General features: G+C 36.5%; 1 protein-coding gene across 1 annotated transcript; it reads right to left on the bottom strand.

The window, feature by feature from the left end:
- Positions 1 to 11,391: 11,391 nt before the first annotated feature.
- Positions 11,392 to 17,300, bottom strand: LOC121380791. The gene is made up of 2 exons (XM_041509766.1): positions 17,179 to 17,300; positions 11,392 to 12,567 (listed from the first exon to the last, which is right to left on the bottom strand). Exon 2 carries the CDS (start codon positions 12,542 to 12,544, stop codon positions 11,909 to 11,911), a length of 636 nt encoding a protein of 211 aa, XP_041365700.1. The 5' UTR covers positions 12,545 to 12,567; positions 17,179 to 17,300; the 3' UTR covers positions 11,392 to 11,908.
- Between the last annotated feature and the right edge of the window lie 50 nt (positions 17,301 to 17,350).

Consider the following 17,350-nt stretch of genomic DNA (forward strand, 5'->3'; position numbering starts at 1 on the left):
TCAGGGTGAAGTAGCTCTAGTCTGCGAGCCATTTCATATAGAGACATGTCAAAGGTTATAACAGTTTTTCTTTCTGGTCCCATTATTAACTTTGATCATCTGGGCTTGCTTCAGAACAGTCATCATTGTCTGCCATTCATTAGCAGGAGCAGCAAGCAACGGCAATGCACAAACCGTTGTTACTGGTTTTGAATCAGTGGATCAGAGAGAGTGGTACCCAGACCACGTTGCTGCTGTCTGCAACATCAAAAGCTTCATGTCCAATGTTGCATTTTGTTCATGTGTATTACACCATTCATCTTGAAATGAATTTATTTCTACCTTTGTCATAAGTCATGCGTTACCTGTGGACTTAACCATTAACAATAAATTTAATACCACTAATAACATATTTAATACAATTTTATTTTATTTTGTTGCAAATAGAAGCAAGAAAACAAGGCGCAATTGTTATTAAGTTTAGTTACTTTATGCCGACGTGTATGCACGCGCACATGTGCGTGTGTGTGTGTGTGTGTGTGGGGGGGGGGGGGTTGGATTTGGGTGTGCGGCTGTATTTGTATATGTGTACATATGTTTGTGTAGTGTGTAGTGTGTAAATCCCGTAATAAATAACAACAAAAGGAAATTTAAATAACCATAACAACAACAAAAGTCAACCAAACAAATATTTAAACATATTTTAGTGTATTTTACATTGTGACATTTTTTTTATTATATGGCATGCCAATATTTTAAACATATAGTACAATGACAGCTTATTGCAAGGTATGTCTTAATATATTTGGAATGGTGACCTTTGGTGACCTTGAACTGACCTTTATAGTCATCTGAAAAAATGGCACCATATTTGTTCTGAATCTATATACAATAGTAATAACAACTATGATAGGTTCTTATTATGGCTACATATGCTTCTACACTAAAACCAGGAATAAAAATAACGTATTATGATAAAAAAAAATCCTAATATATGATATTGACGATACATACAGAGAGAGAATGTGAGAGAGAGAGAGAGAGAGAGAGAGAGAGAGAGAGAGAGAGAGAGAGAGAGAGAGAGAGAGAGAGAGAGAGAGAGAGAGAGAGAGAGAGAGAAATAGAGAGAGAGAGAGAGAGAGGTGTGGTGTAGCTGAAACATTAGGATACAGCAAGTGAGAGATAAACACACTGAAACATAAGAACAACGAGAGACACAGACAAACCGTGAACGAGACGGAGACCGAGTGAACATAATGAAGAAAGAGGGTTAAAAGTTTGTTTTGTTTAACGACACTACTAGGGTACATTGACTAATGTATTCGGCTATTAGATGTCAAATAGCTTTTCATACTGACATATCGTCATCAGAGGAAACCTGCAATCTGTTTTCCATTAGAAAGAGAGAGAGAGAGAGAGAGAGAGAGAGAGAGAGAGAGAGAGAGAGAGAGAGAGAGAGGAGAGAGAGAGAGAGAGAGAGAGAGAGAGAGAGAGGGGGGGGGGGGGGGGATAGCGTGTGTTTGCGTGTCTCTGTGTATTACATGTATACATCTATAGATGCATGTTTAGATGCATGACTATACATTATATGTATGTATGTACTGATGTATGAATATCTATATATTGCATGTCTGTCGAGGTTGACTGTTACATACATAGATATTAAAGCACCTGCGTAGGGGATAATTAGATCCTATCTGGCTTCACAAATTGTCCTATGCCGTTGCTGGGGCTCGAACCTGTGGCACAGAATCGCCCGCAAATTGCAAGACTAACCATAATGCGCTCTGAGCTATTGAGGCATCCATAAAAAAAAGGATGCTCTTTAACTCAATCACATGCATGGGGCCTATACACGGTCGATCCCGCTTACATGTTTGAAACAGTGTGTATGTATGTATGTATGTATGTATGTGTGTGTGTGTGTGTGTGTGTGTGTGTGTGTGTATGTATGTGTGTGTGTGTGTGTGTATGTATGTATGTATGTATGTATGTATGTATGTATGTGTGTGTGTATGTATGTGTATATGTATGTGTGTGTATGTATTTAAGAATGAATGAACAATGCTCTGTTACAATTCAAGTCACTTAGTTTATTACAATTGAGGGCAGTTTTCATTACAATTCAAGTCAGTATTACAATTCAGGGCAGTTTTTATTACAATTCAAGGCAGGTATTACAATTCAGGTAATTTATTACAATTCAGGGCACTACAAAAATGTACCCGTGTGTCGTTTTGTAATAAACTGAAATAATTCCGTTTGTTTGTAAAAACTGATAAAAGTTGGAATGGGAATTTGTTGCCCATATCCTGTTGAGCAATGACAGTGATTTTGAGATATTAATAAGCAACATAAAATATGGAAAATGAAGTTTATTACAAAACGGCACTTTAGCGCTATTGCTCCAAAAAACGCACTTAACGCACTTACAACACTATGGGTAATTTCCCAAATCTGTGGATCGACAAACTAATGAAAACATATGCCAAATTTGGTCTGGTGGTACATATTTCGGCCTCAAGATTAAGTTAGAATAGATTAGAATTAAAAAAAATTTTTTTTTTTTTATTACAATTCGACACTTTATTACAAAACGACACTGAAAAATGTACCCGTGTGTCGTTTTGTAATAAACTGAAATAATTCCGTTTGTTTGTTAAAACTGATAAAAGTTGGAATGGGAATTTGTTGCCCATGTCCTGTTGAGCATTGACAGTGATTTTGAGATATTAATAAGCAACATAACTTATGAAAAATGAAGTTTATTACAAAACGACACTTTAGCGGTATTGCTAAAAAAAAAAAACCCCGCACTTAACGCACTTACAACACTATGGGTAATTTCCCAAGTCGGTGGATCGACAAACTAATGAAAAAATATGCCAAATGTGGTCTGGTGGTACATGTTTCGGCCCCAAGATTAAGTTAGAATAGATTAGAACTAAATTTAATTTTTATATATTTTTTTATTACAATTCGACACTTTATTACAAAACGACACGCAACCTCCAAAAGTTGCTGCTCCCCCCAAAATACTATATCCAAATAATTCTATGTACTACCATTTTATAAATGTCTTTATTGCAAAAACTAATAAGGGTGGCCCATGGGTTAGCACGTGTCCATTTTTGTTTTCAGTAATGTGTGTTGTAATAAATATACGGACGTCTAAAAGAAACTATACCAAGACTTGATAGACTTGTTCCAAAGCTATATACTAGTATACATGTGTGGTGTTTTGGCATGATGTGAACAAAATGTCATTTCCATTATCCAAATTATAAATGGTAAAATACATGTTAAAATGTTAATCTAATATTGAAGATTGTTCAGCGAAGCGCAATATGCATTTTCATACGGGGACCCAACATTTCGTGGCCGCCAACGTTTCTTCCTAAAATAAAATCCCTTGGTTCCCAAGTTTACAATCAACTGCAACTGGTCAACTTTCATCATCATTAAATTGAAAATTTTCCGTGTCACAGCCAAATGATGAGACTGTATTGCTTATTCCTTAACTGGTCAAATATAGCATGCATATATTGCGTCTATATATGAGGAGATATAATAATATTTCGTTCACTCCAATTATAATATTAGGCAAACCTCGCATAAGTCTATACAAGTCAAATGTTTAAGTATCAGTCTATAAACGGCACGAAGATGCTGTGTCTCTGTGTTGAACAGGACAAGACAAGACAAGTAAATATTACATGGCAGTTGTGAAGTCAATATATTCAAACACGAATTAGGCTGACACAAGAATGTACTTCAGGAAAGTGAACACAACACATTGTATAAGCAGTGATGTTCTCATATTGCTTCTGCATTATCGTAGTACGAGTACAGTTGGAGTAAAGAAAATACGTGTATATCTCCTCGCATGCAGTGAAAGAACATATTCCAGTCATATTTGGTATAAACCAGCACTTGCTATGTATGACCAACTAAAGCGTACGCAGCACTGCAATATGATTTCTGTATCCTGCCTACAACTGGCTACAACATTGTGAGCTCTTTGTAGGGTCATGGGAAACACTAAGTATACTGCATAATAATGAAGAAAGTTTATACAGTTTTAACAGTTTTAGTCGTTTCCAACCTGGGAACACAGGAAATATTGTTTTAGGAATAAAAATGGTAGCTACCAGGTTTTGTGGGCCCTGGTCAGTATCGCTGACTGCGCATTGTTAAACTATATTCAGACATTGTCTATCAGAAGAGTGTCTTTGCAAAGAAATGGCCGCCAGTGGAAGACTTATACAGATTGTACAGACTGCACCGGTACCAGTTGACATAGCGATACGCTCGTTGCCCGTGAATGAGGATTCCACCATGTTTGATTTCGAGAAAACATTTGATGGGTATGGTTTACCAAAACAGACGTTTTGCATTAATTGATCCAAAATTGCTGAACATCCTGGTGTGCACCAGTCGACCCTTTTATATACACATGTACTTCAAAGTGCTCATGTCTTGACATTAGATAACTTTGCACAGCAGCATGCAGGTGTATCCAAGGGATGCACCAGATGATTTTATTGTATGTGTAGATCCAACAACACAAGTTAAAGTATGTTGTGTTCAACAACATCACTGGAGCACATTGATTTATAAATCATTGATTATTGGATGTCAACCATTTGATATTTTTAGCATATAGTCTTTGAGAGGAAACCCGCTGCATTTTTTCCATTAGTAGTAAGGGATCTTTTATATGTACCATCCCACAGCCTTTGTTATACCAGTCGTGGTGCACTGGCTGGAACGAAAAATAGTCCAAAGACCCTACCGACGGGGATCGATCCAAAACCGACCGTGCATCAGGCGAGCGCTTTATCACTGGGCTACGTCCCACTCTGTCATTTGAGAGTGATTCTAAGGACAGTAGTATGTACTATGTACCATGCATTATGTACAACACATTGAGCTACGTCCCACTCTGTCAGTTGAGAGTGATTCTAAGGACAGTAGTATGTACTATGTACCATGCATTATGTACAACACATTGAGCTACGTCCCACTCTGTCAGTTGAGAGTGATTCTAAGGACAGTAGTATGTACTATGTACCATGCATTATGTACAACACATTGAGCTACGTCCCACTCTGTCAGATGAGAGTGATTCTAAGGACAGTAGTATGTACTATGTACCATGCATTATGTACAACACATTGAGCTACGTCCCACTCTGTCAGATGAGAGTGATTCTAAGGACAGTAGTATGTACTATGTACCATGCATTATGTACAACACATTGAGGTAGTTTTGTAAACAACCCTCAAGGTTTTTATGTGCTGGAGTTTTTACTAAACATTCATTCATTCATTCATCCATTCAAACATACACACACTCACTCACTAATTCATACATTCGTTTATTTGTTCAGGCTTTAGTAGTTAGGTGTTTGTGGATGCCGATATGTGTATAATTACAACAACGTTTTTTTACTGAGGAATCATTGATCAATAGTATGGCATATGTAGGTATCTTGATCTATTATTTTATACAATTATTTACAAATAGCAGTTATATTTTATTTTAATAATTTTTAAAACATGCTAACCAAATTTATCAACAATCTAAAACTAAGATTTGATATAAAATGAGCTTTTTCTAAGTCATGTTACAAATATTGTTAGATTTTAATACCATAATTACTGTCCTTTTAGTTAGCCATTAGTCAACACAATATCTGACAGTATTAGAAACTCACTGAACCCATAAAGCTCTGTTTTGACACCAAGATCTCATTTCCCAAGTGCTGTAATTCTGAGGATATACAGTTTTGATGATGAACTGGCGGCCGTTTTTCAAAATGATCGCACCAACTTTAGAAAATGTCATCTAATATTTTCATGAACTCCACTCCCTAGAGATTAATTTCAGCCATAGTGACAAATGTTATACTTCCGGCCCCGGTTACTAAAACACTAAGGCCCTTTTTCAGCCTCTGCTGTTCCCGTGTATGGCTACGGTGACCCACGATGCTTAAAATCGAAGGGAACCGTGGGTAACCGTAGTGAGTCCGGCGGCAAACCGTAGCAAACCTACCCATCTGGGGTGATCCGTGACGAACCGTAGATCAAAGTTATTTTAAGCTGTTTAAAACTTCCGTGGCTCACCGTAGCTCGCTGCCGGTGCAGGAAATTTTTTTTTCATTTAACGACGCACTCAACACATTTTATTTTACGGTTATATGGCGTCGGACATATGGTTAAGGACCACACAGATATTGAGGGAGGAAACCCGCCGTCGCCACTTCACGGGCTATTCTTTTCGATTAGTAGCCAGGGATCTTTTATATGCACCATCCCACAAACAGGATAGTACATACCACGGCCTTTGTTACACCAGTTGTGGAGCACTGGCTGGAACGAGAAATGGACCAATGGGTCCACCGATGGGTATCGATCCTAGACCGACCGCGCATCAAGCGAATGCTTTACCAGTGTGCCACGTTCCGCCCCAGCCGCCGGTGAATGCATATCGTAGTGCCACTGTAACCTTAGTACCACTGTGCCTCGCCGTAGGACCACCGTTGACCCTTCCTTGGTCATCCGTGGCCATCCGTGGTTCACCGTGAGTGTCTACTCCTACGGTGACTTACGGCAGCAGCAAGGTGTCCACCTTAATGACACCGTGTCCCACCGTGGCGCCATCGTAGTCGAACCGTGGGTAACCGTGACAAACCGTAACACCACCTTTATGGTCCTTGACAACACCGTAGTGGTCGCAGGCAGCGCTACGGTGCATCGTAGCCTACTGTATGGAATCGTAGTGGGGTCCGTAACAATACCGTGGTCTTTCGTAGTGAAACCGTGGGTTACCGTGGATTACCGTGGCTCGCCGTATAATCACCTCAACACCACCGTGGCAGACTGTCTTTTGGGACAAAATTGGAGCCAGAGCTACGGTGAGCTACGGTTCATAGCATTGGGACCTATCGTAGGATGCCGTGGCCATCAACGGGAATAACCATGGTGGTCGTTTTTACTCTCTTGGGTAGAACGAAATCCTTTTCTAAGCCACTTTTTGGATTCTGCCTCTAGACTGTTATATATTCATGGTTCTGGGATTTAACAATGGCTATGGAATTGTTATCATTTAACTGTGAAGACTCGTAATTAGCATCGTGTGAGATTCTCTGACCTGAGATTAAACATGAAACCTTATCAGACCAGTTTACTTTGTATACTTTCATATTTTATGTACTCCTGTAGTTTAGACAATAATAGAATCAGTTTTTACTAAGTCTCATTGGTGTTAAGTTGTGTGGGACTTTTGAGAGGTGTTCTCCATAATTCATGGTTTGACGGATATCATTTCGGATATATATGTGGCATGGTTTGATAAACGAATCGGTTACGATTATATGTGTCGCTAGCTTTGGGCCTATATGTGGTATCTATAAACATATTTTTGCAACTGAAACAGTCACCACATGTATTGAAGTTACATTTGTGTAAAGTCACTATCTTTTTGACATTGGCACCTTGTAAACTTCAGATTGAAGCTTGTGAGAATATCATTTGGATTAGATCCAGGGGCCTATTTCACTAAACATCGTAAGTTTACGTCTGCTACTAGCAGTTATACCGGTCGTGCGTTTACACGTGTTTGGCGTCTATTTCACGTAGAAAATTGCATCATTACGGAAGATGAAGCATTTTAAAGACGAAAGAAAATGAAATATGTGTATTTCTAACTATATTTGTTGTACTATAATAGTAATAAGAATTGTGGTTTAGTCGTAGATTTACGTTTACGTGCAAAACAAGGCTAGCGACGTTATGTGAAATTGGGCCCAGATGTTCCCCGCTTGAACAGCTATGCTAAGAATTATGGCTTCAGGCCATCCTCCTTTCCCATTCAGATTTTAACCTTATAATACCGGTATGCACCATAAATATTTAAGAAGAAGAAGATGGGAAACACGTTTTCTCCAAACCAGATACTTAGTTATCAAATTTAACTAACATACAACTTTAGATCATGTTTTACGTAGCCCAAAATATTCCATTTTCTTCATTTTTATGGTAAATTGGTACGGCAGTAAGGAGGGAATTTTGACGTCACCTGGCATCCTCCTTTGGACGTCTGTGGTGTTTTGTAACTTTAGTGATGTCACTGTAGAATACATCTACCAGAACCTTGGTGGGACACATTTTGGCGGAGTGCCATCATCTCAAGTAAACTAAAAAGATATATTTGATAGAAGAAATGTGGTGCAATCTTTTCGATTCCATCTTGAACTTAAGTTGAAATTGTAAAGCGATACTGAATTTTATTCCAAAATTTTAATTTACTTACCTGTGGTATTTGAATTACTTTGTTTTAATTTAACTTTCAAATTTTATATCGGTATTGTCATTGTATATGTAGGCCTACCTACCTTTGTTTGACATTTCGTAGCCGATGTGTAGTTGAGCTATCAGTCATCCATTCATTGATTAAAACTGGATAACTTGAACAATACAGAGATTAAAAATGGCAATAGCCTCCAAACTAAAATAGTTGACAAAAGGGATTTCTTACACATTGGTGAGAACATCATTCGTTATTTTTTACAACACATAATTGTTTACACATGTACGTGTGTTAACAATTTCAAGACATACGACTGGCTTCTCCTAGGTTATGACTAGGTCACCAATGCCATACATCCAATGAAAAAAGAGCACGATCGAAATCGATTACATTGAGACATATAGTTAACCTAACAACCATTTGTCTGTGACGCGTACGTTAGCTACAAATGCAAGGGCTGTAAATAATTTTTAGTCGAATAAGATGTAAAAATTAGTTTAAAACCTGTTTTTTGAGGATATGTATGAAATAGAATAATATATTCGTGCCCGTTAGATATAATTTATCTTACAAACTCGTTGTTTAGAAACGTATCAAATTCGCTTTCGCTCGTTAGATACATTTTAAAACAACTCGTTGTAAGATAAATGGTATTTAACGGCCACTCATGTATTACTATCTACGTCTTCAGCGTTCCAATAGTCAGTTTTCTCTTTGTGTTAAACAATATCCATTCATATCATCACTGTTTTAACAGATTCAAGAGTATACAAAGGTTAATGCAGATCAAGGCACTAACTATCTGTTAGTAAAGACTGGAGTTGATATTATCACTGAAATTATACATGTCGTTGGTGAAGACACTGACATACATTGCTAGCATACAAAGGCAGGATCAGGTTTTTAAATTTTATATTGAAGATATTGATATCTAGTACTTGAATCTGGTTTTGGACAATCATTTGTTGAGGGTTAATTTAGTGAGCATATTTCACATCTTCTTCGTTTTATATACAGGAAATTTGCCGTACAACCTCAATATTATTTGTAATATGAAAAGAGTATTACTTTTAAAAAAGTACACATTGTTTTGATAAAGCAGCCACGTGTCACATTTATCCGCTATACTTTCAGGTGCTAGTTTGGGTGGGAAAAGAGAATGGTCTGAATGTACAAACTGGAGCTGACTGTTACAAAAATAAAATAAAATTTTGAACATAAAACAATGAGCTCCTAACAAGCTGTAAGTATGAGATGCGAATGAACAATGTCAGTTGCAAAGTCATGCATGTGAATGTCCTTGTGTATTTTGGTGATTCCAAAAGTGTTGGTCGCCAAAACAGTTTGTTAGATGCCAGAACACTAGGTGACCTAGAACTAGTTGTGGAATTATGATGATTTGAATTGCTTTGTTGATCAAATACAGCATAAATTGTTTGATGATATTCTTTTAGATAGCACATCAGGAAATATGTGAAATTCGCACATTGATTTATAAATCATCGGCTAAGCCTATTGGATGAGGTAAGTTACCTGCAGTCACTGGACCCCTACTTCAGAGTGAATTTCACACTGATTGAGAGATCACTCTGTTCTGGACAGCAAAAAGTATTAAAACAAATTATGAACCCAGTATTTAGACATACATGTAGGCCTACAAACATTTCGGCCTGTATTGGTTATTAAGGGGTATCTTCCTAATTCACTCATATAGACTGAATTTGTTGTGTTTTTTCGTACTTGTATGGATCGAGTTGACAGAATTTAATACTTTTTAAAAGAGTCCAAAGAATGCATTTACAATTACAATACAACTCGAATATGAGATGGGAAACTGTTATAACGTACCTATATCCACTTAAGGTTCAGACACATCTATCTTGGGCACAACCTCTTACTTCACTAGTGACCGAGTCCAGGGCAGACGGGGATTGAATATTAATAAGTTTTACGTGAGCAGAATTTGCAATAGAAATTAGTAAGATTCCAAAAATTAAGTCCGATCATAACATTAAAGGCAAATAAAACATAACTGATTGTTCTGCCAAAAACCTTTATTGTGATTTTAAGCAGTTTGTTTTTGCTCGTTCCAACCAGTGCACCACAACTGGCCAAAAGCCGATGTATGTACTTTCCTATCTGTGGGAAAGTGCATATAGAATATCCCTTGCTGCTAATGGGAAAATGTAGCGGATTTTCTTTAATGACTATGTCAAAATTACCAAATGTTTGACATCCAATAGCCGATGATTAATTAATCAATGTGCTCTAGTGGTGTTGATAAATGTTTGACATCCAATAGCCGATGATTAATTAATCCAATGTGCTCTAGTGGTGTTGATAAATGTTTGACATTCAATAGCCGATGATTAATGAATCAATGTGCTCTAGTGATGTCGTGAAACAAAACAAACGTAACGTTTTGAGCAATTTAGACGAGCCGCCAAAATGAATGGTATCGAATAAATATAATTTTAGAAATGGGTCAAAAATAGTTTGAAGTCCGTAATGGCCCTAAAGTCTCGAAAGATATGTTTAGCGATAATAAAGGAAAAATCAAATCGTTTTCAAGAAATTGATTAGTCATTTGTAAAGATTATGAGACGATTTGCAAAATTATGGTATGTCAACAAGATTCACAAATTTCAACCATTTACAAACTTACCAACTGGTTTAAGACCCTTTTATTTGGTGTACAAACACGTTTTATATAGCCTATATATGCTTAGTTTTCAGCTGCACAGACCACGATGGGTGGTCTGGTTTCAGTTTATGTGTGATGCTGTTGGATTTTGTTTTCTTTTTTCTTTTTAGTTTACTTTTGTTTTGTTGGTGGTGGTGATGGTGATGGTGGTGGTAATTTTCCTGATTTTTTTCTTACATCGAAACTTTACATTAATATCATCCTATATTGTAACATAAATAGATTAATCATATAATCGACCTTGAATATTGCTTTTAAAAAGCAAACAAACAAACAAACAAACAAACAAACAACAACAATAACAAAACAAACAAACACCCAAAAGCAACCCAAAACAACTTCAACAACATACAAACATGAAAATTATTTGCTTGTCAAATAAACACAGAGAAAAATAATTAATAATAACTTTATTTCAAAACTTGCCAAATCGGCCTGTTAAGTTCCAGTTACAAATATATTTCAGTACCATTGGGTATACAAAATAAGAACGTCCTATTATAAAACATAAAAATATACTAAGCAATAGACGAAAAGTCCAAGATCGTAACAACAGAAAATATTTAACTCTGACCAAAAGCATTTTAACTCTTTACTGAATATAACAAATATTTTATTAATCTTGTTTTTTCTCTTTCTTTTTTTTCTTCTTTTTTTTTCTTCTTTTTAAATATTTTAAACTGTTTATAGTTTTATATTTGGATCCATTTTATGAAGGATCAGTCTTTGTTAATTTTAATTGGCCGTAACCAAATAAAAGGTCTTTTGTGCGTTAAAATGTGTCGGGTTTTTTTACATACATTTCCATTAAATATATGTTGTGTTTTGTTTTTGTTTTTAAAGATAATAACGTAACCAATACGAAAATAGTAAATAATTATACATGTAACCAAACATTTAAACTGTCCAGCTTTAGTTTCCGCATCTTCTTGCAGGTTCTACTGCATTTGTCCAAGAGCATACACCAGAAGTGTCCGTGTTTTCTACAAGCAGAAAAAGAGGGTTCTTTTCACGTTTGTTTGATTCCTTCTCACTAGCACTGACCAGTCGTATGTCAGTGCTGGAAGTGGATGCGTGGCGATGACGTATCAGCTTGAGGGAGCTGCAGTCTTGCGTGTCACCATAGAGACAGACTACCTTCTTCAACCACTTCCTCCACAATTTGTCTCGACCTCGCAACGTGCATAGTTCAAAATACCGAGCCTGGTGATGCTTTGTCGTTACTTTAAGAATATACTCGTTGTCAAGTGCAGATATTTTCATGCAGCTGATGGGAATGATACTTTTGAGTTGTAACCCTTCGACATCGAGGTGATCGTCGGAGATGTTAGTGCGCAGACACAGTTGTCTGGGATCCACGTCATCCCAGTCTGGGAATAAACGTCTGGCGAGATACAGATAGTTCTGAGACATTGCCAGCCAAACAAGATTGACTGCCTCACCTCTTTGATCCATCTCTACAAACTGACCTTCCACGACAACATTTTCCTGTATGGTCTCCTTGTACTCGTCTTGCAGAAGCAACCTTTCCACAGGACCTTTCCCCATGTTTCAAAATAAAGAGAATAAACCTGGAAAACAAATAGATACTTGCTTTCAGCAAGTATAATACATAGTAGATAACCGATTATCTAACAGAAATCAAAGAGGCAATCGCCCAGTAAATTTCTGCAACAGCTAAACTTAGCTTTGGCGGGGATGGGTGAACAGTTGGCCCATTTTCCTCGAAAAATACGAAATGTCCATGTCAATTTAAAAGTGCATTTTCTTGTCTAGCAGGAGAAGACCCTTTATTACAATGCCCTAATTCGTTTTTACCCCCGCTCTTAGTTATTTTAGGGAAGGCACGACCTAGCTCGAGGTTCCTCTAGCTGTTCTGTTTATATTCTCACATATAATCAGAATAGGGCTAGGGGACCCTCGAGCGACAGACGTATCGGAGTATTTGGCGCCCCTATACTACGCCATTCATATTTTTGCGCCCGTCCCTACGCCTCCAAAACCAAAGTCGTAGCACCAACGTAAATGCAAAACGTATAAAATCTATCGCAAGTTAGATAAATAGAAGAAGGTAATCAGTTTTATGGATAAGCGGATGAACATGTTCCCAGGACAGTGTGCTTGAACTTTAATTTGATATATATAAGCACGGAAATATATATATGGTTATCGGTTGTTGTTTTTTTGAGGTGGGGAGCCACCCGATAAAATATGGCTAAATCCACGTAACTATCCCCGTATGAACATCTTTAAATCTTCATATATATTTCAATTTTGTTTTAGTGAGGTCATATTTGGCTTCCCCATGAACATTTTTCGGTAACCACATTTTGAGGACGGATTACAAATCTTTTGGACCTTTAGAAAACATTTAGCCTCCATGTACCTCGCGAAAGTTCCGGCTAACTCCACCAGCGGGGCCAAATGCATGATGGCCGCCGGCGGCCATACTGAAATTCGAAAATCGTCATATCTCACTTAATATGTGAGTTAGAATCACAAATAAGATGCCTATTGCTATTACACAGAGGGTGCCTGATCTTATGGTGGTGTTATGTTTTGTAAGTTGAAAGCATCTTGACATTGAAATCCAAGATGGCCTTTGTCCACCACATTAATAATAAGAAAACGTCAGAGCTCTTGAACTATTTGGGTTATGACAATATGTCATAAGTGAATAGTGTTTTTATACTGAAAAGTGGATGCACAAGCTATTGGTGAGATTTTTTTTTTTGCAATTTGAGATCATCTTGGTCTTCAAATACAAGATAGCTGTTGTTCATGGTATTTAAAATGAGAACATGCTGCAGCCCTGCAGTTCATGTCAAAGGTGTTATGGGCATTTATAGTTTCATTAAAGATACGACAGTTAATATCAGATCCAGTCATGACCAGTACTATAATGCGATGACGATAACTGGGTTAATTATTTCGTTATAAAGTGACCACCGTATGTTTGGACCTTTCCTCTAGATATAAAACATGCAGAAATGACACGAGGTGTCTGTTTATGCATTAACATATGAGTATCCTTAGCGTTGATGTCTACTGAAATCAGTAATGCGGAGTTGTAAGTACGTGGTGAAAAGGATGTATCTGCTTCAGCCTGATGACACGCTGCAGTGATGGAACTTCTTTTACTGTCATAAAATAAGTGTACACCAAGAGCCGATAGAACATAAGATGAGTAGTCCAGTGTCCAGGGCAAGTTTCATGAGTGATGCCTTCTATAGCTGCTGAATTTTCAGGTTGTTATTAAACAAGAATACAAGTTTTGAATTCCTTGGCCAAGAGACAGGCGACTGTCCTATTCATTAAAACACAACATGGCTGAATGCGACAGTAACTCTGGTCTACTAGGTCATGGTAAAAAGTCTGCATTTGAGAAATATAGTGTAAGTATATGGAAAGTCGAGCTCAGCTATGTCACCTTTGATCTTCACTTCCTATCTTCACTGAATTAATGAATGCCCTTAAAACATTTATATATTGTGACTTGAAGAGCTGAAATCTTGCAGAAGCCCAGTCAAAAACGTGGTGTATCAGCAGAAGAGTAAAGGAACAATGAAGCTCCTATCAGATAGCGACTCTCTCTCTCTCTCTCTCTCTCTCTCTCTCTCTCTCTCTCTCTCTCTCTCTCTCTCTCTCTCTCTCTCTCTCTCTCTCTCGGATAATATTGCCAGTTAGCTTACCATCATTCTTCTTCTTCTGCGTTCAAGCTATAGTTGATCACGCTTTAAATTTGGAGTAACCATCATTCAACTCTGCATACTAGGTCTAAATTATGACCAGTCATACCTTACAAACTTTTGTTCATTTAATTTTCACTTCCGGCGTACATAAAATTATTTTGAAATATATTGCGCAATTAAATGTTTTAATCAGGTGCCATGCCTTCCATATTGGATTTCCATGTCAAAATGACCTCAAATTGCAAAAATTACCAAACAAAAACGAAATTACAAATCCCCTGTTTGGTGTAAATATATACTTCATTTATTAGTCTAACCCAGTTAATTTAAGGGCTCCAGCATGTTCTTACTTTAAATATGGTGAACAAACGGTCATCTTGAACTTGAAGATCAAGATGACCCGAAATTGCAAAAGTGAACTGACCTAAATATTGTACACTTTTTGTGCAAATAGATATTTCATTTATGATTTAGACCAAATATATCAAGAGTTCCGCTGCTTTTTTAATTATCAATATGATGGACAACGACCATCTTGGGTTTGAATATCAAGATGACCTCAAATTGCAAAAATAACCCCACCAGAAGAATAGACACTGTCTGTGTGATTATTTCTGATTCTTACTAACATATTAAAAGAGATATTGTGAGTTTCGATTTCCAGTATGGCCGCTGGAAGCGATCATGGATTTGGTCCCCTGGTGAAGTTAATCGGAATCTTCTCGAGGTACATGTGGACTAAATTTTATCTAAAGATGCAAAAGATTCACCGTCAAAATGTAGTCCCCGAAAAATAGTCACGGGGAAGCCAAATATGACCCCACTATTTTTCATTTAAAAGATGTATGTATTTATACCTGGAGGTATACAACACTTGAAAACCATTCCATTAACCGATTTCTAAACATGTGAAAGCGAGCCCGACTTCATCCCTTATCCATAATTTTATAACAAAGCATGATATTTGTATTTTATTGGATTACAAGATTGTTATAGCCATTACGTTAAGATGATAAACTTCATTCATGTCACTAATTGCCATAAACATGTATGCTGACCAGTGTAACACTCGTAACGGCATATGAACGAACCAGTTATTAGATTCTGCAAGTCTGATGGTAGAAACACGATAGGCAATAGTTCATTTCTTTTTTAAAAAAAATTATTACTTCTAACATGAACTAATTTTAGGAATTATCTATCATATTTAATTTATATGGATGTTTCACATTTGAAACGTGACGGGTGTTACACATTATATAATGTAACAATGTAGCGGATTTCCTCTCTAAGACTAAGTTAGAATTACCAAATGTTTGACATCTAATAGCCGATGATTAATAAATCAATGTACTCTAGTTGTGTCGTTAAACAAAACAAACTTTAACTTTACACATTATAACATCTCCACAGGGAATGCCTTTTTTCATACTATGGAATTTATTACAAGTTATTTCTGACATGATTGGTTTCAAAATTGAACACAAAAATAGTATGTTCGTTAGTTGTTGTTGTTTTTTTCAAAACACTTTTACTTTTCTTCTTACGTCAAACCAAACTGAAATTATTTACAAAAAAAGGAGGATTGGACGGACTATAAGAAAAATGAATCAAAAATAAATTTCCAAATTTAATAAATGAATATATAATCGTTTTCATTTAATGTAGCTTACTGTGTACAATTGCTGGACAGTGGCGGTTGAAATAAAGTTAAAATGTATTTTGTTTAACGACACCACTGGAGCACATTGATTAATTAATCCTCGGCTATTGGATGTCAAACATTTGGTAATTCTGACTCGTAAGTCATCAGAGAAACCCGCTACATTTTTCCTAATGCAGCAAGGGATATTTTATATGCACGTTCCCATAGACAGCAAAGCACATACCACGGCCCTTGACCAGTTGTTGCACTGGTTGGAACGAGAAAAAGTTGAAATAAAGAGATACATTAGACACTACTGTAGGCAAATATCCAGATTGAGCTACTGCAAATTATATGACCAGAAATGTATTGGATATACAGATTTTCTTATTGTAAGCATGAAAATGTAAGTATATTATAATTATATTAATTAAAGTAACTTGTACTCGCTGAAGAAGTGTTAAAGGAACAATCAGGCAAGGTGTTTTTTTAAAGAAAGGAAAAAAAACAAGAAAAAAAACAAAAAACCCCAACTAAATCAATAAAAGAAAATCTAATACAATACCGCGTGAGAGAAACGTTATTTCTTTAACGCATTCATCATAATATCATATTAAGTACATGTAATTCAAAACCTAGAACCTAAACGTTTATAACAACATTCATGTTTGTTTACCATAAGATGATACAATTATAATAAATATAATTTGTGCATATTTATCTTTACAATAAAAGAAGACACAAGGAATGTAACCTATATAGCATGCAACGTGTAGTTCGGGTTATCTGAACAAACATGTTTTCAACATTTTTAATTTTAATTTTTAAAACCACAGATAATTTACCTGTGAATATCAACGTCGTAATCTTTATAAAGTTACAATATTAACTGCAAAAATAATTCCCACTTTGTACATATTTTATATGTGACGTTATGAAGTTGTTGTTAGTGACGTCGATTTATTGTTCGTACTTCTGTTACTTTAGTGTCAGTTACGTCATTCTTATGGTAATATT

This window comes from Gigantopelta aegis, chromosome 9 (assembly GCF_016097555.1).
Source record: "Gigantopelta aegis isolate Gae_Host chromosome 9, Gae_host_genome, whole genome shotgun sequence".
NCBI lineage: Eukaryota > Metazoa > Mollusca > Gastropoda > Neomphalida > Peltospiridae > Gigantopelta > Gigantopelta aegis.

Bases quoted from the DNA above. Each gene is read 5' to 3' on its own strand.
- LOC121380791 (XM_041509766.1), bottom strand. From the start codon at position 12,544: ATGGGGAAAGGTCCTGTGGAAAGGTTGCTTCTGCAAGACGAGTACAAG.